This window comes from Melospiza melodia, chromosome 3 (genome assembly GCF_035770615.1).
Source record: "Melospiza melodia melodia isolate bMelMel2 chromosome 3, bMelMel2.pri, whole genome shotgun sequence".
In the NCBI taxonomy this organism is placed as follows: Eukaryota; Metazoa; Chordata; class Aves; order Passeriformes; family Passerellidae; genus Melospiza; species Melospiza melodia.
In genome coordinates, this window is record NC_086196.1 from 114,985,075 (window position 1) to 115,008,889 (window position 23,815).

Consider the following 23,815-nt stretch of genomic DNA (forward strand, 5'->3'; position numbering starts at 1 on the left):
ATCTCAGAAAAGGCTGTGACATGACAAGACATCGGGGCAGCAAGAAGCAAAAGTTTTTCCAAAGATCTATTCAACTTTACAAAAACATTATGCTTTTGATTTTTTAACTTTTTGCGGACTTGAATGTGAGCAGGGAATTGTAATCTAAATGCCATATTCTCAGCGTAGTTTGGCTGATTTTATGCTCAGTTTGTAACACACGGTGTTGGCCCAAAATTGTGATAATTGTGTGAATGGGACTTCAAGGAAAGATGGAGCAAGACTATTTACAAGAGCATGTAGTGACAGAAGGGGGAATGGGTTCTGACTGAAAGAGGGTAGGTTTTTATTAAATATTAGGGGGAAAACATCTTCCCTGTGATGGCGGCATGGCTGCCCCTGGAAGCGCCCAAGGCCAGGGTGGACACTGGGGCTGGGAGCACCCTGGGATAACGGGATGTGTCCCTGGAGTTGAAAATGGACGGTCTTCAAGGTGCTTTCCAACCTAAACCACTCCGTGTTTCTGTGATAATTATGTATGGTAATGACATTGTGGTGGGTACTATTCACTGACATTTGCAGCGTGTTAAATCCCACCCATACCAGCTGCAGTCAAGGGATGCTGCACTTGCACTTACTGGATGAGAATAAACTCAAACAACAGCAGCTCCTGAGGGGTTTTTTCACCCGTCCTCTCTGGAAGGGGATGTCAGGAAGCTGTCAGAGCCTAATTCGGGAGCGATTCCCGTTCTTTTTTATCCCTTCTTTCTGGAAGGGGATGTCAGGAGCGGGAGCATCCTGCGGGAGTGAGGGTGCGATGCGGAGTTGCCTCATGCCGGGGACTAGCCCGGCTCGGCGGGTCTGTCAGCGCCTCGGGGAAGGAATATCCCCCTCGGGGAAGGAATATCCTCCTCGGGGAAGGAATGTCGCCCACGGGGAAGGAGCACCGTCCCCCAGAAGTGCTGAGGGACCCCGGCTGCAGCCCGAGGGGACGGCGGAGGCGCCGTGAGGGGACACACCGCACAGCAGCCGCCAGGGGGCGCCGTGCGGGCAGGCGGGCGGGCGGCGCGGGGGCCGCCGGGAAGGGGGCGGCGGTGCAGAAGGGCGGGAAGCGCGGGCGGCGGCGCGGGCTGTGCGCGCGCGCCATGAAGGAGACGCGCGGGTGAGGCGGCGGCGCCTTCCCGCCCTGCCCTGAGGGGACAGCGCCGGGCCGGGGGGGGACACCCGCCGGAGCCGCCCCGCGAGGGGCCCCGGCGGGCCGCGGGCGGCCGGAGCTGCCCTCGCCCACGAGGGGAGGAATTCCCGGTTCAAATAAATGGTGGAGTGCGGGTGGCGGGGCTGCCTCGCCCGGGTCTCACCGCGTGTGGCGGCGACGCCGTCGCCAAGCAACGGCAATGGCCGGCGAGGAACGGCGGTAACGGGGCTGCGCCTTGCTCTGGGGCTGCGCGTCCTGCGGAGCCCTGCGCAGGAGAGCCGAGCAGTGGCTGCCCGAGCCTCGGGGACGGGCACGGGGAGCGCTGAGCCGGCACAGCCGCCCGCGGGCGCCGCGCAGCATGAGCTGGTGCGGCAGCGGTGAAGGGTGGAGTTGGGCTCCCTTCGATGAAGGTCCCAGGTGGTGGGGATTTTCCTCCTTCCTTGTTTTCCCTGGGTGCTGCTGTTGGTTTGGTGGCTCAGGAGCCGGGCTGTGCTCACTGTACCCCGCAGCGATGGCTGAAGGCCTGTGGCACCTTACCCCCGACCCTGGGTGTGTGGGGAGACACGCCCTGCGGCTTGGGGAGCTATAAATGAGGGGCAAAACCCGGAATAAATCCGTTTAGGACGGCTTTTTGTGTAAAAGTGTGGTTTACCAGAGCAGATACACATTGGAGGTTTTTGCTGTGGTGCACAGGTTGTAGCAAGGTTTGGCAAAATATTAAAGTGCAGCAGGGTTCTGGTTTAAAGAGAAGGCTGGTGGGTGAATGGGTGGTGTGCCATGTGTGTTAGGATCCATAAGATCCCTAATTCTGTGTTTATATGCTTGAGAGAGCAAATTAGGACTTCGTTTATTTCTTATTCCAAAAGGGGCAACAAATTCTTCAGTTTCACTCAGTGAAACTTACCAGGTGCTGCTTCCCTCACCTCTTAAGTTGTGAGGTCAAGCTATCAGTGATATGTGTAAGCAACTGAAAAATATCTATTGTTGACTGGAGGAATTTTATATGAATAATATTTAATTTAAAATAAACATATTTGATGCTAATAGTATTAGGTTTATCTAATTGATACTGTGCTTTACGTCAGTCTCCAGTTATATCATCTGTAGGCAGAATGAGGCAATGAAAGGCAGGTGGTGCCTTTTTGTACCTTGGAAACATCTTAAGTGCTGGTGTAGTTTAAATCCTGTCCTCGTTCTGTGCAAACTTTATGAAGTGCAAGCTGTACAATGCAAGTAATGCATAAAACATGGAAGCAGTTGCTGCTGTAGGTGTTTTAATTTAGTTGTAATGCACAGCAATTAAGTACAGGCTTTCCTCCTGTATTTGTTATGAAAATGATATCATGGGAAGGAAAATATTCATTATGAATATTTTTATTTATGAAGTGGAAATTGTCAATGTCTATAAACAAGGTAAATTAGGTCAAGGCCTGGTTAGGCTTGTAAATAAACAGCTTTTCTGACTGGGGATACCTGTTGATAGCACTACAGCCCTAATGCCTGCCTCCCCAGCTTTTTTGGAAAGCAGAGAGAAGAAAGTTTGAAAATCTGGCTTGGAGAGAGGAAAAGGGGGGAAAAAACCCTATGTGACTAGAAGCTCTGTGTGTAATTGCATAAGGATACTTAAAGAGAGGGAAATCTCTTTAAGAGAGGGAGTAAAGGCAACAATTAGAAACAAGGAGCTGTGAAATAACCTGTCTTTTTAAGAAGCTTGTCTTTGAATATTTCCTAATCTTGTTCCAGCCAGAATGGGGTCAGGTACCTTAAATAGGTATAAATATCTTTTGCCTAACTCAGCTGATCTTTGAAGCTGTACATGTGTGAAGGAGGGAAATATCCTGCATAAATAATGGCACAATTAATCCCTTGAGCCTCAGGGTCTGGACCCTGATGAGCATGATGAGACTTTTTGGGGTGTCTCCCCTTTTGGTGCTGGTGTTTCTGTAGAGGTGCATTAAGCACCATTTTTACCTCCAGTCCCACTCCTTTCCTTTTGCATTACCAGCTGAAATCTTTCCTGGTTTCAGCTGGTAATGCAAAATAAGGTGTTCTTTCTCCATTTCCCCCTTTCTAAAGCAAGGGGTTTATATAGTAATACACCCAATTTATTGCATCAACTCTGTTTAACAGATCTATATGCTTTACAATCAACTATAATGCCATTCCTGAATCAGCAGAAACCTAACAAGAACGTTTAATTAAAAGATGTTGAATTGTTTTGTTTGGTGCTAGCAGGAAACCGTTTGGAATATCCTTAAATTGAAACTGACATGTCCAAAACTTGTAGGGTTGTCCTTGGTGGGTTTCAAACCTTTTCATTTCCCAGTGATCAGTTCTGATGGGCTGGAGCAATGCAAATAAATTGTGTGAAGATGGCAGCATCTTGGATGGCTTCTTACATCCATAAGTGCTTTTTTAAAAATAGTTGTGACTTCTAAGTGAAGTCAAGTGTTCTAAAAATGATAAGCAAGATTTTTTCCTCCTTTCTCTCAACATGGGGCGAAAAGGCAGAAATGGATTTGTGATGTGTAAGCTAAGGGGTGTTTTCCTGTAAGATTTTCTTGTTTTATGTACTCATTCCTGTGTTTTCTCTCAGTACTTCCAGGCAGCAGAACCAGCCTCAAGGGCACTATGGACTTACCTCTCCAATTAGCTTGGCTCCTCCCAGTGACAAAGACCACATCCATACTCAGAAGCTGATTGAAGCAATGAAGCCATTTGGGGTGTTTGAGGATCAGGAAGAACTCTATCACAGGTATAACAAGGCTAAAATTTGTTAACCTCCTGGGTTTTTTTTTTTATTTTATTTTTTAAGCAAACTTAGCATGAGTTTTCTTTACAGGACAACTGTTCTTGGAAAACTGAATAACTTTGTCAGAGAATGGATTTCAGAGCTTGCTGAAAGCAAGGTAAGAATTTTTTTTGTTTTTGTCAAAACAGCTGAAGCCTTTTGATTTAAAGGCTAGGCTGCTGGGATCTGTGCTGAAGTTCAGCTTTTAACTTCTTAATATCAAGTAGAGCTGTAGTAACTGCCACTGAGATAAGTTGTAAAAGATATTTCAAGATCAAGATCTCACAGTCTTTGGGGGAACTGAATAAATTCCTGCACTGGCTCAATCAGGTGACTCGTAGCTGTTAACAAAGCCAAAACAAGGCAATGTGGATGGGAAAGATGCTGAAATTGGCACTAATCTTGGCCCAGACAGCCTACAGCACTCAGTCTAGCTTGAAATGATGATTCTAGACATGACCTTTGAATGGCTCCTAGGTTGTGTTAATTTATGTGTCTCTGCTGCAGGGAGGTCTAATAATAGGTCTTAATTTGTATAAATTTATAGAAGTACTGCTACATCACCTGTAATCTTTTTTTGAAGTTGCAAGCTCAACTTATTTCAGAAAAACAGAATCAAAACCTAGTAAACTAAAACGTAAGGGAGTGAGAAGACATTGCTTAGACAGGCTGTTAGAGTTTTTCTAAATAACTTACATGCTCAGAGGATAATGTGCATCTTAAACTTTCTCTTCTACCCACAGAACCTTCCCCCTTCAATAACAGAACAAGTTGGTGGCAAAATATTTACGTTTGGCTCCTACAGACTTGGAGTACACACCAAAGGTAGTACTTTCAGAGCTGGTCATAGCTCTGGTGTTGAAAGGTGACTTCCAGCAGTAACAGGAGCAATGGGATCTCCCTGCAGGTTCAGACATCGATGCCCTCTGTGTTGCTCCGAGTCACGTGGAAAGATCAGATTTTTTTCAGTCATTCTTTGAAAAGCTGAAGAATCAAGAGGAAGTAAAAAACCTGAGAGTGAGTAAACTCTCTGCTTGATAGATTGTGTAAATTTTGCAGTAAAAATATTCATGTTAAAGACTTGCATTGGTAGTGAACATCTTAGAAGCCAAAATTAGATCAATTATGAGTACCCTCCAATGTACTGGTTTATGCAGCATGAAAATGTTGCTGTCCAGCTCTTAGCTCCTTTCCCCAGTGAGCACATCACAAAAGAGTTTTTGTGGTGCCTCTCCCCTCCCTGTGTTTTGGGAATGAGTCAAAAAGCAAGGCTGTCCCTGGAAGCTGTGTTTTCACCTTGGGTGTAGGAAGGGCTTGCAGCCACTGATACTGATGGCTTGTTGTGCACTGTTTGTTACAGCACACAATCAGCCTCTCAATCTCTTGCCTAAATAAAATCTTTTATTAAAATGTAGTGTTGGTACCCTAACAGTGCTGTCCCACGTGAGAGTTATTAGCATTTTTTGTGTTTGGAAGGAACTTAGTCTTTGTACTGAGTAGTTCAGTGTAAATCCTGTATTTTATCATAGTGTAGGAAAAACTTTAAAGTAGCAAAAGGATATCTTATTAGAGATATCCTTTCCTTCACAGGCCATTGAGGATGCATATGTACCTGTTATCAAATTTGAGTTTGATGGCATTGAGGTAAGAATTTTAATTTTTATTTGGGTTTTTTTCACCTTTAAGTGAGATTTGTTTTTCCTGCTTTAGAATGGGATAACTTTTTCACGATTTTATGATCCTGCTGTTGTATAAGTTTATCAGTACATTGCAGCACATTTAGGGAACTGTAATTAAACAACCAGACCACAACCTATCCCAGAAGAAGCAAAATGGGATCTTCTAGGAAAATAATCCCCTGGCAAGCGTGGGAACATGAGTGCCATCTCTTTTTACACCCATGCTGCAGGCCAGGGTAGCGTGCTTGGGTGGCATTTATCTCCCAAGGATGTGCAGAGTGGGAGGAGAGGCAGTGTCCTTGCTGTGACTCCCTGGGCTCTGACAAGAGCTCCCTTTCTGCAGGGGGTGTTTCTGTTGTGCTTCCCTGCACAAATCTCCTGGTGTTCTGCTGAAAATCAAAAATAAAGTCCCTGTGAGACAAACAACATGGAAAATGAAAAGTAAAACTACTCACTGGACTCCTGCCTCTGTTTGTCAGCTGCAGGAATCCTTCTCTCTGGAATACATTTCCTGTAGAGAATAAATACCCACTTGCTGTAACACCTAAGCAAGTTACTGCTTGGTAATTACTATCATGAAGACACTCAAGGACCTCTTTGTGCCTTTGTCTGCTACAGACATTCACAGAATCATTTGCTTGCCCCAGGTTATACTAAAAACCAGATGCTTAAGGCCTTACAGCATAAAGGAAATGCTTTCTCATTTGTTGAAGTATAGTTGAGGTGGTTTTAATTTGTCTAAATTTTATGGGTAATTAAAAATTTTCTTTTAGTAGGAGTTCTAAGTTTAGAGTAATCTTTCCAAAAAAAAAAAACAAACAAAAAACCTCTTCCTTCCCTGAGCTTAAAAAAAAGAGGTGGTTTTGTAAACAAATAGGGAACTTAGGTTTTCTTGTTTTCTGGCAAATAAATGTTTATCTGTGGCCTCCTAATTGTAAATACAAACGTTAACCACGTGAATGACCAAGTGTCCCTCCCTGGTGTCCTGTTTGCAAGTAGTGCTGCATTCTAAGTCATGTTTGACCCTTTTTCTCTTGAAGATTGACCTTGTGTTTGCAAAGCTCTCTCTGCCCACGGTCTCTGATGATCTCGATCTCAGGGATGACTCGTGCCTCAAGAGCCTGGATATAAGATGCATCCGGAGCCTGAATGGTGAGCACGTTCTGCCCACCCTTGTAGGGACATTTAAATTGGTACACAATGCACATTGCACAATCCACATTCTGTACAGGATGCAGAAACTGATCTCCAGTGTACTTGAGTTCTGAGGAGGTGACCAGTGAGCCTAAATTTAGGTATTTCAAGGAGTTGTGTGTTTACATAGACTTGTGTCTCATGTTTGTTTGATTGGTTTGTGAGCAGGTGCTCCAGCTTGCCCCAGAAATTCAGATGACTAAGTAGGGCACTTGATAAAAATGTATGAAGGATAAACAATGTTGTTCATAAAAAAAAAAGTAATTAAAATACCTGAAGTCTGACTTGCTCAATGTTTAGCTCCAATTGGTTTAATGGTTGTTGGCTGTCAAAAGAAACTTAGCTTCTGGAATCACAGAATATTTAGACTTCTGAAATCACAGAATATTTAGGGTTGGAAGGGCCCTCTGGAGATCATCCAGTCCAACCCCCCAGCTCAGGCACGGTCACCTGGAGCAGCTGACCCAGGAGTGTGTCCAGGTGAGTTTTGAATCCCTCCAGACAGGGACAGTTCACAGCCTCCCACGGCAACCCATTCCAGTGCTCTGCCGCCCTGTGATGTAAAGTTCTTTTTTATGCTGAGGTGGAGCTTCCTGGGTTGTAGTTTATGACCAAAACATCCTGTGGGGAGGCTTTATTTAAAATTTTTTAGTTGTAGTCTAAACAAAGCTGCTGAGGGCACCGGTTACCTAAAGTGATGCTGAAGGTTGTGTGCAGTCGATAATTTAATACAAAGCAAGTACTCCAGACCTGTTCTCCTAGACTTGAACCACAAGCTGTTGATCCAGTGTAGGAACTCCTGAGCTGTGCCTGTTGCTGGGAACTCGTGTGCTTCCCCTTTTGTCCCGCAGGCAGCAGGGTCACAGATGAAATTCTGCGCCTGGTGCCCAACCTGGAGAACTTCCGCCTCACGCTCCGTGCAGTTAAACTGTGGGCAAAACGTGAGTGCCAGAGTGCTTTGTGACCTTTAAACCCTTCAGAGGCACCTCATGCTCACTGTTGGATGTACCTCAGCTTTGGATTGCTATGTAAATGACAGCAGTTGTATTAAAAGCCTTTCAGTTTAGGTTCATGGTCTGTCCATGTGTTTTTTTACTGGAGATGGAGTTCAGCGAAGAGGAGAGTGCTTATGAGACACTGCTGCATTGCTTATCAGGAACCTGACTACAAATGATAAAAATTCCCAATTAAGTGTAGAAGGAATAAGAAAGTCCCACTTACCCACGTGGCTAGAGCAAGTACTAGAAGAATGACAGAACCTTAAGGGGAATTGAAGTGTAGCAGCACAAGCAAGTTCCACAGTAGCAATATTTTGGGACATGGTGTTGTGCTGATTCTTTTTCTCATCACTGTAAGAACCAGCAATTTGGCCTTGCTGCACTGCAAAGATAAATGACATGGAGGCTGAAATGTATTAAGTATTCTATAGATTGTGCAGCTGGTGCTGCAAATATTGAAAGACCTGAGACTAACTGTGTGGCATCCCTTCCAGGACGTGGTGTTTACTCCAACATCATGGGATTTCTTGGTGGAGTCTCCTGGGCCATGCTGGTAGCAAGAATATGTCAACTCTACCCAAATGCTTTGGCCTCTACTCTCGTTAACAAGTTCTTCTTGATTTTTTCAAAATGGTAAAAGCTGATTATTTTAATTTGCATAAAGAAGTAACACTTGTAATTATTTATATCAAGATGTGCATTGACAGCATCCCATGCAGAGCAGAGGTTAAAATGGACACTTCACTGGTTTTTCTTCTACAGGGATTGGCCAAAGCCAGTATTGCTGAAACGACTGGAAGAGAGCTTTCTTAATTTACCAGTCTGGGACCCCAGGGTAGGTACCATTGCAATCAGAGGCATTGCAGTTTGTTTTGCCCTGGCTGGTGCTGAGCAGAGCTGTTGTAACCTCGCAGGTGAACCCATCAGACCGGTACCATGTGATGCCCATCATCACCCCAGCCTACCCGCAGCAGAACTCCACCTACAACGTGTCTGTGTCAACACGGGCAGTCATGGTGGAGGAGTTCCAGCGTGGTAAAGTACAATCTGTGCTTGTCACAGTCTCATCCTGGCTCTGTGAAACCATGCCATCTGAACTGGTTTTGTTCAGTGAGGTGCTCTAGGTTTAAGATTTCTCTGGGAAATATGCCCATTGCAGGCAGTAAGTTTTCCAATAAGCTGTTGTGGGATCTGCATTTTGTCAGGGGAATTCCTACTTTTTTTTTCTGTCAGTTACTGTTACAATCTTCTAAACTTTTTAAAAAGTCATAAGATTTTTTAAGAGATTTTTAAAGAGATTTAAAAAAATAGTGATCAGATTTTCAACCCCATTTGTAGGTCTTGAAGTTACAGATGAGATTCTCAAAGGAAAATCAGACTGGTCAAAGCTCTTTGAACCACTGAACTTCTTTCAGAAGTACAAGTATGTATGAAATCTGTTGTCTGAACTTGATGTTATTTGCTTAGTGGTTAGCATGATGAGTTTTAACTTGGAGTCTAAATAGAAAATTGGATTGATGTTTTTCAGTTCAGGGCTTTTTAAAGAAACTGGAAGTAATCATATAAGTTTTGGTATGTATAAGCATAGGGAAGATGGGAAAAGCTGTCTTATGCCACTCACAGCATTTTTCCTACCAAGAAGAAAAATCTGATGTTTAGAATGTAGAATAAAATCTTGAGCTAGTGTACTCATTTGCCTTTCTTCTTCTAGACATTACATTGTGCTGACTGCCAGTGCCTTTACAGAAGAGCATCACCTGAACTGGTAAGTGCTGCTTTAAATGTGGCTCCAGTGCAAAACTGAAACTCAATTCCATGTTGCACCATATTTTTGTTAATTGTATTAACAAATAAAGTCAGTAACTATGCAGCTAGGCATGGAGTGCACCCCTTTCCCTCCCTGCTTTGAAGACCACTGTTCTAGAGCCTTACACTTGTTTTCAGAAAGAGTTTTACTGTAATATTTAAGGACTAGATTGCACTGGTGTGTAGTCACCCTGTTCCAGACCTGCTTTTCTTCAAAGAAAGGAGATTTGCTAATAATTACTTGTTTAACCCATGTGAATGTGCTGAGTCACTGTGAATTTTGAAATAAGGGGAAATGGTGAGGAATTAAGGCACTGTAATGTGTGTTTATTCACTTTCCAGTGGATTTCTTTGTTAAGAAGTTAGTACTTTGCTTGCTTTGCTCAAGTAAGGAAGCAAAACACCTGTCTGTGGCAGACATCCATTCTGGGGTCACTTACTTTTATTTCAAAGTTTGCTTTGTGCCTTAAGTCAAATAATTCTTGTGCCATCTCTAAAAGATAGCTTAATGTTTAAATATAGTTTTAATAAGTAATACCTTTTATCTGAACTTTCTAAAATATTCACCTAAAAATCTTATCAGCTGCAGCTTGGTATCAGTCACAGTTGTGTACTACAAGGTGTATGGGCAGAGGGCCAAATAACTTTTAATGTGAAATATTCTTGAGTGAACAAAGCTTATTGTACCTCACAATAAAGACAAGGGAAAATTCTGCCTGTGGTAAGAGCTGAGGGTTTGCTTTTTTCAGTGACAGAAATAGAGGCAAATTTTCCAGTTTTGCAGCGTGGGAAAATGATAAGCAGAAGATAAATTTGATTCAGTCTATTATAAGGGAAAGTTTAGTTCACCAGTTCTTGAGTGGATTTGGAAATAGATAATAGTCTGTTATTCATCAACATAAGATGTTTTTGAAGAACATACAGATTTGTGACTGCTTTTAGGGTTAACAGAGTTTTAGGCAGAAGGCTGAAATGCCAGTACTTTATTGAAATTAAAGCCCTTGTGGTCATGATTCATCTATTAGGGAAGTTTCTGAGGGGAGTGTTGACTAGATGATTTGTTTATTAAAATAACTATTTTTACATTTTCACTGATTTTCTGCAAGAAGAATTGCATCTTTACTGGGGTGTAACTGAACAGCTGTGCTCGAGCCTTTCCAAAACCACTGTTCTCCTTGAAAAAAAGGAGTTTTGCTGCACCCCAGAGGTGCTGGGATCTGCTCCTTGTTATTTTCATCATAGGTTACAGGTGGGAGTGTTGTATCTGAACTGTGCAGAGTACATGTAAAACTTACTCGTCTCTGTCTTTAGAAACAAAAGCACAAATGTCACTGGGAACGTCTCCAATTACAGTGTGTGTATGTGATATCAAGATCTAGTGTCTGCTGTATGAAACTTGGTCCTTGTTGATTGGTTAACACTGTGTTACAAAAAGGCATCTAACTGATGAGCTGGATACAGTTAAAAATTAATAAAATACCTCTTGTTTTTATTAGGATTGGCCTGGTGGAGTCTAAAATCCGTGTGCTGGTTGGAAACTTGGAAAGGAATGAATTTATAACTATTGCACACGTGCAGCCACAGTCTTTCCCTGGCAATGAAGTTCTCTATAAACAGTGAGTTTTTTTGCTTTTCTGAAGTACACATTGGCCAAATTGTATCTTCATTTTCCTCAGTTCATTGTTGATAGAGGCTCAGTGTGTCTCTGGCAGGGTCCTGAACACATAAAATCTTTTTAAAGAAGGGAGCACTTCAGGGAGAAGTGCTCTGAGATATTAAGTCTGGGTTGGCTGTAAAATGAACAAATAAAATGTACCAGAGTCCAAGTGACTGCTATCAGTGCCCAACTCAGGTTTTGAATCTGTCTCTTTTTAGGAGTGGATTTGTATCAATGTGGTTTCTTGGGCTTGTGTTTAAGAAAGCAGAAAGTGCAGTAAAGACTAACGTTGATCTAACACATGGGATACAGTCATTCACAGACACAGGTAAGGCTCTCTTTTTGCTCTAGACTTGTAGAGTGTCATTCTTTTTGTTCCAGTGGAAGTTGCTTCACCAAGTACTTCCTTTTGTTATTAGATAGCAACATATAAAAGATTAGCTTCAAAAACACATTGTGTTGACATTTGTCACAGTAAGGCCATCCTAAAACAAAAGTGTGTTACAGTCATGTACTGTGTACCATAAGTGAAATAAGTTCCTCACAAAAGTGCGTTTCTTGTAGGGGACAGTCAGCTGTGAAGCCCAGGGATGCCCATTTGCTGGGGTAGCTATACTTGTCAAACAGTAGTCCCACTTTGGAAGTGGGAAGTGACTGTGTCAAGCTCTGAAAAGAGTTGTTGATGCCAATTGATGGTATTTTTCCAAGACAGTTTGTGTATGATGTGATCCCAGAACTGTGGAAGTCATTGGGTTGTCACATAGTAATTACATGCGTGTAAATTTTCGTGTCCAAAGTCTGATACTACTTTTGATAGATGTAGAAATAAATTAATATTGCAGGTGTTGTTAGATAATGCTAGAATAATAAGGAAATTAGGCTATTCTTCGGAGTGATGAATGTGTTTGGATGAAGAGTTCTAAACAGTGAAACCCTGTAAATGTTTGTTGGAGTTTATCCATAGCACCAGCAGGACTTCTGTGTTGTTTTGCTCAGATGACATGAGTAAAAGCAGTAAAACCCAACCGCCTTCATAGCTCGTGCTTGGGATATGAGAAAAGCACAGAAAAATGCATCAGAACTCTCATCTGAGTTACAAGCCAGGCAGGGTGATTTCCTCAGACTTGCAATGCTATCTGTACTTGCACGTTACATCCAATGGCACTACATTTCAGTGGCAAATGTGAATTATGTTAATGAGATTTATGTGCTGCTGAGAGGCCAGAACTAATGGTCCTCTGTGCACAAACATTGTTAGTGTGGCTGTGTGCTCTTGCTTTAGCTGTGTGCTCTCACAGCCTGTGGTATGTGCTGGGTGTGGGGTGTGAATCCAGAGAGAATTGAACAGAAAAGCTGTTCCTTGAGAGGTGGAAAACCCTTTGGAATGTGTGGGGAGGACCAGTAGTTCTCTGCTGGAGAGCTGTTACTGTGTGCCTTGACTTTGAGAGAATAATTTCAGAGGGCAAAGATTAATTTCAAGTTGAGGAGCTCAAGAATAGAAGGCTCAGTTTGGAGGGCTTTTGTTCAGTGAACTTTATTTCCCTTTTACGTACGAACTATTGAATTTCATTTGAAGGAACTGTCCATACTGGTGTGTGGGCTCATTTCTGTGCTTTTACTTCACTTCTGGTCTCCTGTGGAAAGCCTTTGGGTTGCATATCCTTGCTTTGATTCCCACTGTGTGTCAGTAAGCTGACTTTCCAGTTATGCTCCAGTGATAGGCCAGTTAGATAAGCTTATCTAAATGTGACTTAACTCTGTAATAACTGTTGTGCTGCTATAGCCTTTGCCAGTTGCATAAAAGGCTGTTTAAATTGTAGTGAGTCTGTTAAGTCAGATGTCACTAAAACCCAGTCTGGCTTCTTTGGACAGATAGAATTTATAAATGCAAATTTGAACTCAAACAGCTGTTGTGGCTGGGCTGTAGTGAGTGTGAAATGGGCATCACAGGTCACAGTCACCTTTTTGTGATGATGGGAGTGCGTGGGGCAGTGTTTTGTGTTAAATTAATATGGGAACTCTTCATTTGGGCTGGGCAGACATGTTTCTAAAGAAACCAAGTATAACTGACCAGCACTAATGCAAACATCCCCACTAAGCTCCAATGCTGTTTTTGATGTCAGTTTACAGGCAGGCCAGTGCCCTCAACATCCTAAAGGAAGGTATGAAGATTGAGGCAACTTATGTGAAGAGAAAGCAACTCCATTATTTTTTGCCAGCAGGAACCTTACAGAAAAGAAAGAAGGTATAATAAAAATCCAGCGCTTCTGGTAATTTTTAATAAAAGCTTTAATGATTACTTGAAGACTTTATTTTTTAACTGTCGTTTCAGCAAAGGGTGTCAGATATTAGTCAAAATAATAGTGGACTTCAGTGCAAAAGGTCTTCTTTAGGTGAAAGCTGTTCGGATGGTTCCAAAGACAGAGATTCCAGAACACCCTCTAATTCCTCTTCGTTAAATAAGATATCTAAGTTGGACATCTCTACAGCAGAGACAGAAAGGTTAGTGCCATAACCTTGGAACTGTGGAGAAGCTGCTTTTAACTGACTCACTGTAAATGAGTCTAGGATTTCTAGTTTGGATCTGTGTGGATCATAAGCATTTGGAGGGCTCTAAGAGCTTCAGGAACAAAGCTGGAATCTCCTTTGGGCATGTGATAGGAGACCAGGTTAAAGGAATCCTTGAAAAAAAATCTAAATAATATCCATGAACATGTAGGAATGGAGAACTTGACACCAGGGAAATTTAGTCTTGAATGTAAATCTTCACAGGTTAGTGGGTAGCTTGAAGCTGGAGTATTTTATGTGCAAGTGAGTGTTCTTTCTAACGAAAAGTACTGCTCATGCCAAACAGATTAAGTTCTAATGACATACTGATTTTGGTGTCAGAAACACCAGAGCTGCTGCTGACTTAGTGGAGTGGTATGAGAGCTCAGGCAGTAAAAGTCTGTCACTTCCTGGGAAGTCTGTTTATCCCTAAGCACAGGAAGGATACGTAATCTTGAGAGTAATTGCCCAATCCTACCAAATGTGTGATACCTGCTCTGTTCAGAAAGTTTGATACTGTAGGAGTCACATGGAGAAAAAAAAACAAACCACAAAAAATTGTGTGGACATCTGGGTAGAACAGAACAGTGGTTCAAAGCAGCATAGTGAGCTGGGTGGACTAATCTGGGAAAATATATCAGCACATAAAGACTCAGTAAAGAAAATGCTTGAGTTTAAATCTGCAGTCTGAAGTCCAGCAAAATGATGGTCTGGTGCTACATTGCCTGGGAGGTTGTGTTGTTTAATAGAGCTCTGACAAGGGGCTAAGGAGGTCGGTGTTTGTCTTGCATGCACTTTCTGGAAATGACATATACAGTATCTCACAAACTAGCATTTTATAACTCAAGTGTTTGACTTTTATAGAAATGTTGAATGTCAGAGTTGTAGTGGTGCCAACAGTGTAGCTGAGCCATCCACGTCTAAGGGACTTTGCATTCCTGTGACTGACCCAAGTATGTATTTGAAGTGGTAGGTGGAATGTAGTTTTTAATTTGGTGGCCAAACTCTAAAAGCCAGGTGTCTCCTGCAGAAATGGAGGCTACAGTTGCACTAAGATCACCGGGACCTCCCGCTGATTGCACCATTCCAGGATATGACACGGTTTGTCAACTCAGAAGGTGTTTTGTGCAAGAGCAGCATAAATTAAGTGGGACTCTAATCACGGATCCTAGGAGTGCTTCACCTAAGCAGCATTATTCACCAAGCTCTAAAGTATCTCGTCCACCAACAGCAGGAGAGTGCCCCCAAAAAGCCATAGATGGAGAAAAGGCAAGAAGGGGGGGCTAGTCCAAGGAGGGTTGAAAGCAGCATTGATTACTGATGTAGAACAAGTTAAATAACTGAAAATGAATGCATTTATACATCCCCAAAGGATTTGGGAATCTAAATTTACATTCTAGTTGGACTGGAATGTAATTGTAATGAATATGGTGTGTAACTATTAACATATTTTCAAGATCTGGCACTTAATGACTGCTTCTCATCAGGTGCCAAGTTACCTAAATACTGCTGTGTTTACTGCAGTGACCAATTGCTGAATGAACTGTCTCATCTGGAAGCAGTGCTTAATGCAGAAAAAAACTATCTCCAAACAAAGAAGATATGAATCTTATGACTGTAAAAGTATGAGCTAATCTGTTTCTGGCAGATGCTTTTTGAGTGCCTGTTGATAATTGTGCTGCTTTAGAAATCAGCAGCCTCCTCGATATGTCATTACTTCAGAAATGATAGTGTGGAGTTTCTTGTTAGGTCTTGGTTTGTGAACTTCTAGATCAGTACTTAATTTGTTTTATTCCTATGTGTAAATGTCCTTAAATAGCTGTTCTTGGAGCTTGAGCTCTGATTTGAGGCACAAGCAAAGAACAACCAGAGAAAGAACCCTCAGTTTTGACACTTGTAAAGAATCATCTTGTAGAACTTAATCTAGTGCTGAATATTGCAAGTACAGATTTCAAGGCTTGGTTAGCAGGGCATTTTCAGAGGCTTGAAATTCCTGTGGGGTAATGGTGGTCTTGTGTAAATACTCTTTTTAGAATGGCCACTAATACATTTAATGTGTTGACTGGAAGCTGTACCCAAATAAGAGAATTTTAGCCCAGCAATTATTTTGAGTCTGTGTATTTTGTTCCTCCAGCTAAACGTGTGGGACTCGGATTTCACAGAAAGTGGATACCCTCAAGATGGGAGGAAGAGAGCTACAAAAAATGTAATTTTTAAGTGATTTTATTCAGTGGACTAACTGAAAAGCTCAATAGTTTAGTTATTAGACTGCCTCACATAAATTCTCTGCATATTTCCTGATGGAAACAAAAATACACTTTTTAGTTTAGCTTATTTCAGTCCTCACTCCCCAAATATTACATTTGTATGACCTATCTTTTAAATGTTACTGTTAGTTGATTTGGTAGTGTCTAATTCATTTCCATGTTTGAAATAATACTGAATTTTCTTTTCAAAACTATTTGATTCACTGATGTGAATTAAAACTGCTGTAAAGACTAAATCCTTTGGCCTCTCAGAGGGAAGATAGAGAGCTTTGCTATTCATGGTGCTTGTTACTGAGGCATAAACTCTTGAGGGCACACCCTCAAATAAAGATGAGATCTTGTTGGTGAGGGCTGAAATACCTGAACCACTGTCTGTGTGGTTTTAGGGCTTCAGGATACCTAAACACACTCCCCATGGGGTGGAGGTTGATAATGCATGTGTGATTTTAAGGTATCCTCACTGCCAGAGCTTGCTGCCTCTCAGTCAGGAACCTGGCAATACTGCCTAACAAATCCCTTCTGGCTTTTTTAGGGTGTCCTTGATGGAAAATCCATGCAGATTCCAGTGATCACATCAAGATCACAGGTATTTATTGTGCATTTGTATTCATAGGTAAAGCAGAGCCAGTTTTCATTACATGTACAAAGATAAATGTACCATTATACTTGGTGGTTTGAGGATTAGTAGGGTTTTGCCCGTTGTGCTTCCAACAAATTGAATAACTGAGCAATGACCTTCACAAAAGCTGAAGTTTCCAAGTTTTGAACTTGCCAAACCACATTTCCATACCCTCAGACACTTGAGTTTGTGTCCTGGTTTGGTTTTCTTGTACTGTTATCAGTACTTGTATACTGATTTCTGTGATGAGACTTGGAAGCTTTGAAGTCTGTAGGTGACTAACTGCTCTGTGTCATGTAGAATGTTGTGAAATTGAGGGCTGTGAGGCTGGAAGTGGTCCAGACAGTAGAGACTCTGTTTTCTTGATCCATGGATCTGAGAAAAATCTTCCTTTACTGTGCTGTTGAGCAACTCCCAGCTAATTTCCCCCCTCCATCAAGGATATACTGGTCGCAGTTCATGCAAGAAGAGAATTGTGCAGAGGGGAAAATGTTCTTCCTCTGGATATGGTGGTAATTAATAAGTGGTGTGCTTAAAAAAAAAAGGCTTCTCTAAAAATGGGTTTGAGCCATACAGGTTTAGTACATAAACAGTGTTACACAAAGAATGTTATATTCAGCTAGGAAAGGGTTTATCTGCTGCTACTTCTGAATTAATGAATTTAAAATTAATTCAATAGTTATTAAAAATTCCTTTTTTCCTTTTTTTTTCCTGTGGCATCTGTTTGTGTGTTACAGAGGCTTTCCAGTAAAGAACTGCCAGATTCTTCATCTCCTGTTCCAACAAATAGCATTCGTATCATTAAAAGATCCATCAAACTTACCCTTAATGGGTAAGTGGTTGATCTTCAGGTGAAGAGGATAATCACTTGTTACCAGTCCTTATTCTGAATGTGTGTTGTAGTTACTAACAAAGGTACAAGGGTACTGTGGCCCTGCTGTAACTGACCAGCTGAAATCATGGTCTGATTTTTATACTGCTGTTGGATGCTTGCTTCCTTCTGAACTACTCTTGGCATGTGCTTGTAACAGTTACCTTTAGGAGTTTTTAAAAAGTCTAAATTGTCACCAGCTGAAACAGCTACAAAAGCCAACCTGTCCTGTGCCTTGGATTCAGAATGCATAAATACCACCAGGGTTAATTAGTTGCTGCAACCACATTCTGGTTTTGAGTGTGTCCGAGCGTGCTTGTGTTCCTTTGTGCTTGCCTAATGGATGTGCATGCATTGTTCTTCTCTCCAATTATTTTCCCATTTGGCACACCACGCACTCCTGTGCTCCTCTCACAATGGTGCTCAGCTTCCTTGCAGCTTGCCCCTGTCTTGCACAGCCATGCACTGCACAGGTGCTGCCTCCCATGGAGGCCCCTAAATGAGTTCAGTATTGAAGGAAATGCAGCAGAGGATGCTACCAAGGTATGGAGATTAGACAGACATGTCCCACGCTCTGTTATCTGATCCTTTTCTTTGTCTCAAGACTGGTCCAGCATGAGACTTGAGAGGTTTTTTTGTGTCACTGGGTAGTAAAGCCCAACTCTGAGCACACAGCAAAGATGCACTGAAACATGTAACAGCTGAGGCTGTCCTGCCACTACTGCCCACCTGCAAGCTGCATGCAGAAAGTGGTTTCTGATAAACCCTGAAAGCTGTTCTAAATGCTTACATGAATACCTGTCCTAGTCTCGAGTCTGGTTCTGTAAACTGATAACACTGCTTACCCAGCTAAGTGCATTAGGGGTTTTGGGGGGTGGGGAGAAATTCTAATTATATGAAACAAGTATTATGCTATTTCTCTATTGTAATTTCTTTATCATTTGATGGTTTCATAAGTGAACTTGTAAGTTGTTTCTCCAGAGTATTTTTGTATGTACTGTAAAAAACTATCTTCAAAGTGAAATTTAAAATCCTTAGTCTCTTTTTCTTTTTTCTTTTTTTTTTTTAGTGCAGATGGGATCTGCTTAAAAAAATCTAAACAACTAAACCAACTCTAAAGGGATGGGAGGAAGGCAGTGCCAGAAAAAAAGCTTTCTACAGAATTTTAATGTCACAGAATAATTTAGGTTGGAAAAACCTTTAGGTTAGAGTCCAGCTGTAAACCTAACACTGCCACATCTACCACTAAACTGCCATGCTAGAGTAATGCTGAGGAGACCAGGAGCACTGCTGTGCTTTCCTGCTTCTGCTAGATCTGGGGTTTGATTTAGTGCCCTCTGCATTTTGCTGTTTGTGCAAACTGCATGACTCACCCGAAGTCCCAATTTGGTATGTGGACAAAGATATCCCTGAATTGTTTTAAAATGAGTTGCCTGTCTTAAAGAGCAAATCTGAGCTCTAAACATCTTAAGTATCCACCTCAGTGAGGAGAGTGAAGGACTGTAAGGAAATAGGAGGTGATATCTATCTTGTCATGAGTCCTTAGCATTCCCTCTGCTGCCAGTATCCCAAACCCTTGGGGAAAGCATGGCTACATTAATCACAATCTACTTTTTTTTTCCCCTTGTTCTCTGGTTTCCAGCTTGTTTCAAGTGCAATTTATCCCTTAGAAATTGACCTTAGTGGGTTTTAGGCCTTGTTCTTCCTTCTACCCTCCAAAACCCCCAAAATTTAGACTGCAAAGCTTTGATTCAGGTTAAAATTAAGAAACAGTACCCCTATTACTTAAGTAGCTTTTAGCAGAACTACACCTTGGGTTTATCAAATGACTGCCTCCTTTTTGTGACCTGTTCCAAACCAGTGGCACTCAAACATTGTCACTTCTGTGTACCAGTTACAGTAGGTATACAGCTTCAGCACCTGTGTAAATACAAATCCATCATGAATCTGGAGGAACTAAAGCTGAAGTAGGTGATAAGATAAACAGCAAAAGGAATATGGGAAGTGTATTGTAGTAGACTACAGTCCTGTAATATTCCCATGCTTTTAAATTCTCCCACATGAGTGTTCCAAGACTAAGGGATGATTTTCCCATAGGCTCTATGTCAGCACATGCACTTATGCAGCTATTCTCAAACTAAACTAACCTAGCTATGGGTATACCTTTACACAGATCATTTTATCTTGCTCTTGCTTTGTGGTTAATCTTCTAATTGCTCTTTATAAATTTTATTTTATTTTCTTCCTCACTCTTAGGGTTTTAAGAAGAATGTTCAGGGTTTTGAGAAGAGCATTCAGGAAGAATTTAGGTTACTAGTTTCTCAGACTTGATCCATTGGTGAATTACACGTCTTATCTTAATGTGTCTTGACATATAAGGATGTCAAGTGTGATGTCAAGTGACGTCAGTGTTCTGGAGTTTCCCTGGATGCTGCAGAAGCTCGATGCTGCCCCAGGACTCTGCAGATTAGGATTCAGCTGTTTGTAAATAAAGTTCAAACTTACTCAACTTGGGTGTTCTCCTCTGTTGAAGTGATTGGAAGGGAAGTTACTCCTGTGTGAGGGAAGCTCTTTGCCATCAGACTTCCTCCAAACGTTGTTCTTTTCTCTCTGCTTTCTTAGCTGCTTGCTGGGTGTCTGGCTTGAGCATGGGTCCCTCATCTCAATCTCTTCCGAGAGGAGCAGCTCTGCATTGAAATGGTGTCTGGTCAGTAACTCTGAGCAAGAAGTTGCCTTGCAGGAGTTAACATCTGTGGGTTTACTCGTTAGGTACAAGCAAAGAAGCAGTTAATGTGAAGTCACTTACATTTTGGCTGTAGCAATTGATTTTCCTGTAGGAGGTGAGAGAAAGTGTTTACTTTTTGCCTGAAGGAGGAAAAAGCAAAGAGGAAAAAAAGGTATCTTGAAATTTGTTAAACTTGGTTGTGGGAGAGAGGGGGCTTACTAACCCTGTCTTATGTAACACTGAGGGACATAAGCTGCTGAGCCTGAAAAGACCAGCAAAAACTCCTGGCTGTATTTTAGCAATTACCTCATCACACTTCTTATAAAGAGTGTGATCCTGTGCGTTATTCCAGTAAGTGAAGAGCCGTGCTCGGAGGCTGCAGGCGAAGGGCTCATACCCAGCCCAGCTGCTGCCTTCTCCCTGCCTCCCTGCCCATCCCGGGGGCTGTGTCCTGTCCCGGCTCATTGGGGAGCCGTGCCCGTGCCGGGGGTGGCTCTGGGGGCTCTGGCTCTCCCCTGCCCGCCCCCGTGTGTCCTTTCTGTGCCCGTCCCACGCCCGGGCTGCGTGTGCTGTGACAGTGCCGCGTGTGGCCGCCGCGGAGCGTCACTGCTGCCCTGGCTGCTGCTGCTGTCACCGCCTGCGGGGACACCACAGCCCCCCGATGTGCCTGCCTTGCCCTGAGTGCCCGGGGGTGGTGCCCACCCTGCACTCCTCGCTGCCTCCGTGGACTGTCCCATAGATGAGGTTTCTCCATCCATCATCTCCCCAGAGCGTGGCCCAAGGGTTCAGGGCTCCCAGGCTCTTGGACCTTGGGTGTGATTATGGGAGCATCTTGGCAAAGCAGTAGCCTGGGGACTGATTTTTCTCTTATTCTGGAAAATACAGCCTGTTAAACTCTCAGCTGTCTGACCTTCAAGAAATTGATATGGACTGCTCATCCTTGAGCAGTTCCTCTTTCCTGGGAAGACACTGTCTGAATCTGCTGTCTTCTCCCAACATTGTTTCTTATTCACACCTCATCTCTTTTTCATTTCTTCTGATCTCAGACTCTTCTTGCCTGTTTTCCTTTTCACTCTGATGATTCCAGTTTCCCTCTTGCACCTGAGTCCCTCTTTCTGAATTTGAACTGGGTAATGCATTATTTGGTAGTGATGAGTAAAACTCCCATGAGTCCTGAAACTAGAGGAGAAATAACCTGCCCTGTTTCAGTTTCAGCCTGGCAATCAGCTGCCTTCTGTGGGCACCATCCACCTCACTCTCTGCGTGTCTGTGCAGTGGACAGAAATCTGAAAATTTTAGCTACTAAAAGCAAGTCTGGCAAACATGCAAGGTCAATCTTTTCCAAGGAAGAGCAAAAAATCCCAGTAGTGACACCAGCACTGCCTCCTCGCTAAATTTCATGTCCCTGTTTCTGAAATGCAAAGGAGTTTCTTAAAAGTTTAAGGATTCTTTGAATATAGTTAAAGTATATCTTCCCCATGGTCATTCGTAGAAAAGTGACTGAGTCATATCTGTTCTGTTTTTCCTAAAAAATCATGTCAAGGGGCAGTGTGTGTGATCATGTGAAGAAAAGGTGTTGGCAAAACTGGGAGTGACTGAAAATGTGGCCTTAAAATAGGAAGCGTTGAGTAGCCATAGCCAACAATGCATGTGATGATAATATCATAAAAATAAGAGGCTGTAGCCAGTAGGTTCTAAAGCTAGAACATGCTAGAATTTCTTTCATCCCTTCAGTTTTAATTCTGCTCTGTTTTTCCAGTGTGGTCACTTGGCCAGAACAGAAGGTTATACCACCTACTCTGAGTGCATGCATGCAAGGAAGAAAAGCTGAGGTTTTGTACATCACTGATGTGTAATTCTTGGCTAAATGCCTTCAGCACTGCTTTGGAACAGTGTTTGTTGTGATTTTGTTAGATTGTTTCTCCTCTTTTTATTTATTTGATACTGAATTTTCCTTTTATTATGGACAGCCTTAAGCAGAAAGGCAGAAACCTGTCATAATGAGCAATCCAACAGAGATTTCTAATAACTAAGCCAAAGAAATACCAGCTATTTTACACTTCTGCATTTCTGCTCTTTCAAATGAAACAAGCATTAGGCTGTCAGGAAACTGAAAGCTGGTGCTGGTTCTGAATTGTATTTCTGAAAGTAAAGTCTCTGTTTCTTGCATGACTTGGAACTGGTCATCACATTCACTTTTGGTTTTGTCTAGATGGTACAGCCTATGTTAATTTTCTTCACTCATTTTGAATGTTTTTATAGGTCTTTAATTAATTCTGTGTGTTACTTGCTATTCAGGATAACTTGTTGGGGGTGTCTGTAAAGAAACCTGGTATAGCTTTTGTTAAAAGCATTTACCAAATTTACCAAATCAGGAACAGCTGGAAAGCCATGGAAACAGTGTCTTCTGTAGAGTGATTGCCTGCAGTAATTTAGTTACAACCAGATGAGACAAAAATATACCCCTGGGAATCGTATTTTGAGGAAAATGAGCATGTTGCAAGCAGTGAAGTACTAGCAATGAGAAGGCCAGGGAATCCCCTGTGTCTGTTCCTCTGTTCACCCACTAAATAAATCCTGCCTTACACCAAATGGTAAATTGTGCAAGTACAGAGATGTTCACTTTGCTGTAATTTAGGGTGAATGTTTGGTACATGCCTGTAAAGTTATCAATCAGTTTACTAAATACTATTCCTCTTCCAGAAATGAGTCGGCAGCAGCATGTTAATTTTCTCTCCCATTCATACATGTGGTGACTTCAAATGGGGAAAGTTCAGTGAAGGTAATATCTCACTTTTCTCTAGACTCTGGCTATTTAGAGTTGCTTTGGGTTCAGCTTTCAGTAACAAGTAAGCTGAGGTGGATTGTCCAGCAGCCCAGCTGTGGAGCTCCAGCAGAGGTTTGTATGTTCAAACCCCAATCTTGTGTTCAGCCTTAAAGGTCACCCCTGATTTCAGTGGCTGTGATGTCAGTGGGGAAACCCTGCTGCACTTTTGGCTGTCCTCGTGCAAAGGTCTAAAAACGTCAAACAAAAGCAAAGCCACTACTCAGAGAAGTTTAAGGCTAGAGAATAGAAACCAACCACAGTCTCAGTGACTTCTAAGTAACACCACAACATTTCATCAGCTCCTGCTTGTATGAGAACATGAGTCTGTTCTCAGCCACTGTTTCTTTAGCTTAGATTGTTTTGGTTTTCAACTACTTCTTAAGATGTTTTGTTGACAAACATGGGATAATCTATTTGTTAAGTAATGGATCCCACTAACACCAATGTTTAAGATGACTTCTTAGCCAAAATAATTGGACAGAGTGCCCACCAGACGTTCCTTATTTGTATTGTTTTGGAACTAAGTATCATGCATTTTTTTCCAAGGCTTTCCTTCTCCTTTAGCAGACTGACCTAAGGTGTAGAGATTAACCATTTATCAAGGGCCAGACAGAAATTTTGTGGCCAAGACCAGAAACTGAAGCCAAGTTCCCTGAATGT

General features: G+C 42.3%; 1 protein-coding gene across 2 annotated transcripts; it reads left to right on the top strand.

The window, feature by feature from the left end:
• Window positions 1-1,088: 1,088 nt before the first annotated feature.
• PAPOLG (poly(A) polymerase gamma) lies at window positions 1,089-19,920 on the top strand. 2 transcript variants are annotated; one of them, XM_063152784.1, is made up of 23 exons: window positions 1,089-1,141; window positions 3,771-3,929; window positions 4,017-4,083; window positions 4,709-4,790; window positions 4,873-4,982; window positions 5,556-5,609; window positions 6,685-6,796; window positions 7,690-7,779; window positions 8,331-8,469; window positions 8,599-8,671; window positions 8,751-8,871; window positions 9,175-9,259; window positions 9,548-9,601; window positions 11,139-11,258; window positions 11,518-11,627; window positions 13,423-13,544; window positions 13,632-13,801; window positions 14,711-14,799; window positions 14,877-15,115; window positions 15,981-16,052; window positions 16,646-16,699; window positions 17,470-17,564; window positions 19,860-19,920. In XM_063152784.1, the coding sequence occupies exons 1-23, from the start codon at window positions 1,125-1,127 to the stop codon at window positions 19,918-19,920; spliced, it is 2,295 nt and encodes a 764-aa protein (XP_063008854.1). In that variant the 5' UTR covers window positions 1,089-1,124. The 2 variants fall into 2 exon arrangements, 1 of the variants encoding a protein (XP_063008854.1); XR_010027226.1 differs by lacking the exons at window positions 14,711-14,799; window positions 14,877-15,115; window positions 19,860-19,920 and adding an exon at window positions 18,673-19,536.
• Window positions 19,921-23,815: the final 3,895 nt, after the last annotated feature.

What these genes read in the sequence shown, in the direction of transcription:
- PAPOLG (XM_063152784.1), top strand. An exon ending in ACTTGGAGTACACACCAAAG is followed by an intron (nt 4,791 to 4,872) that starts GTAGTACTTTCA and finishes ATCTCCCTGCAG; the next exon opens with GTTCAGACATCGATGCCCTC. An exon ending in ATCAAACTTACCCTTAATGG is followed by an intron (nt 17,565 to 19,859) that starts GTAAGTGGTTGA and finishes CCTCACTCTTAG; the next exon opens with GGTTTTAAGAAGAATGTTCA.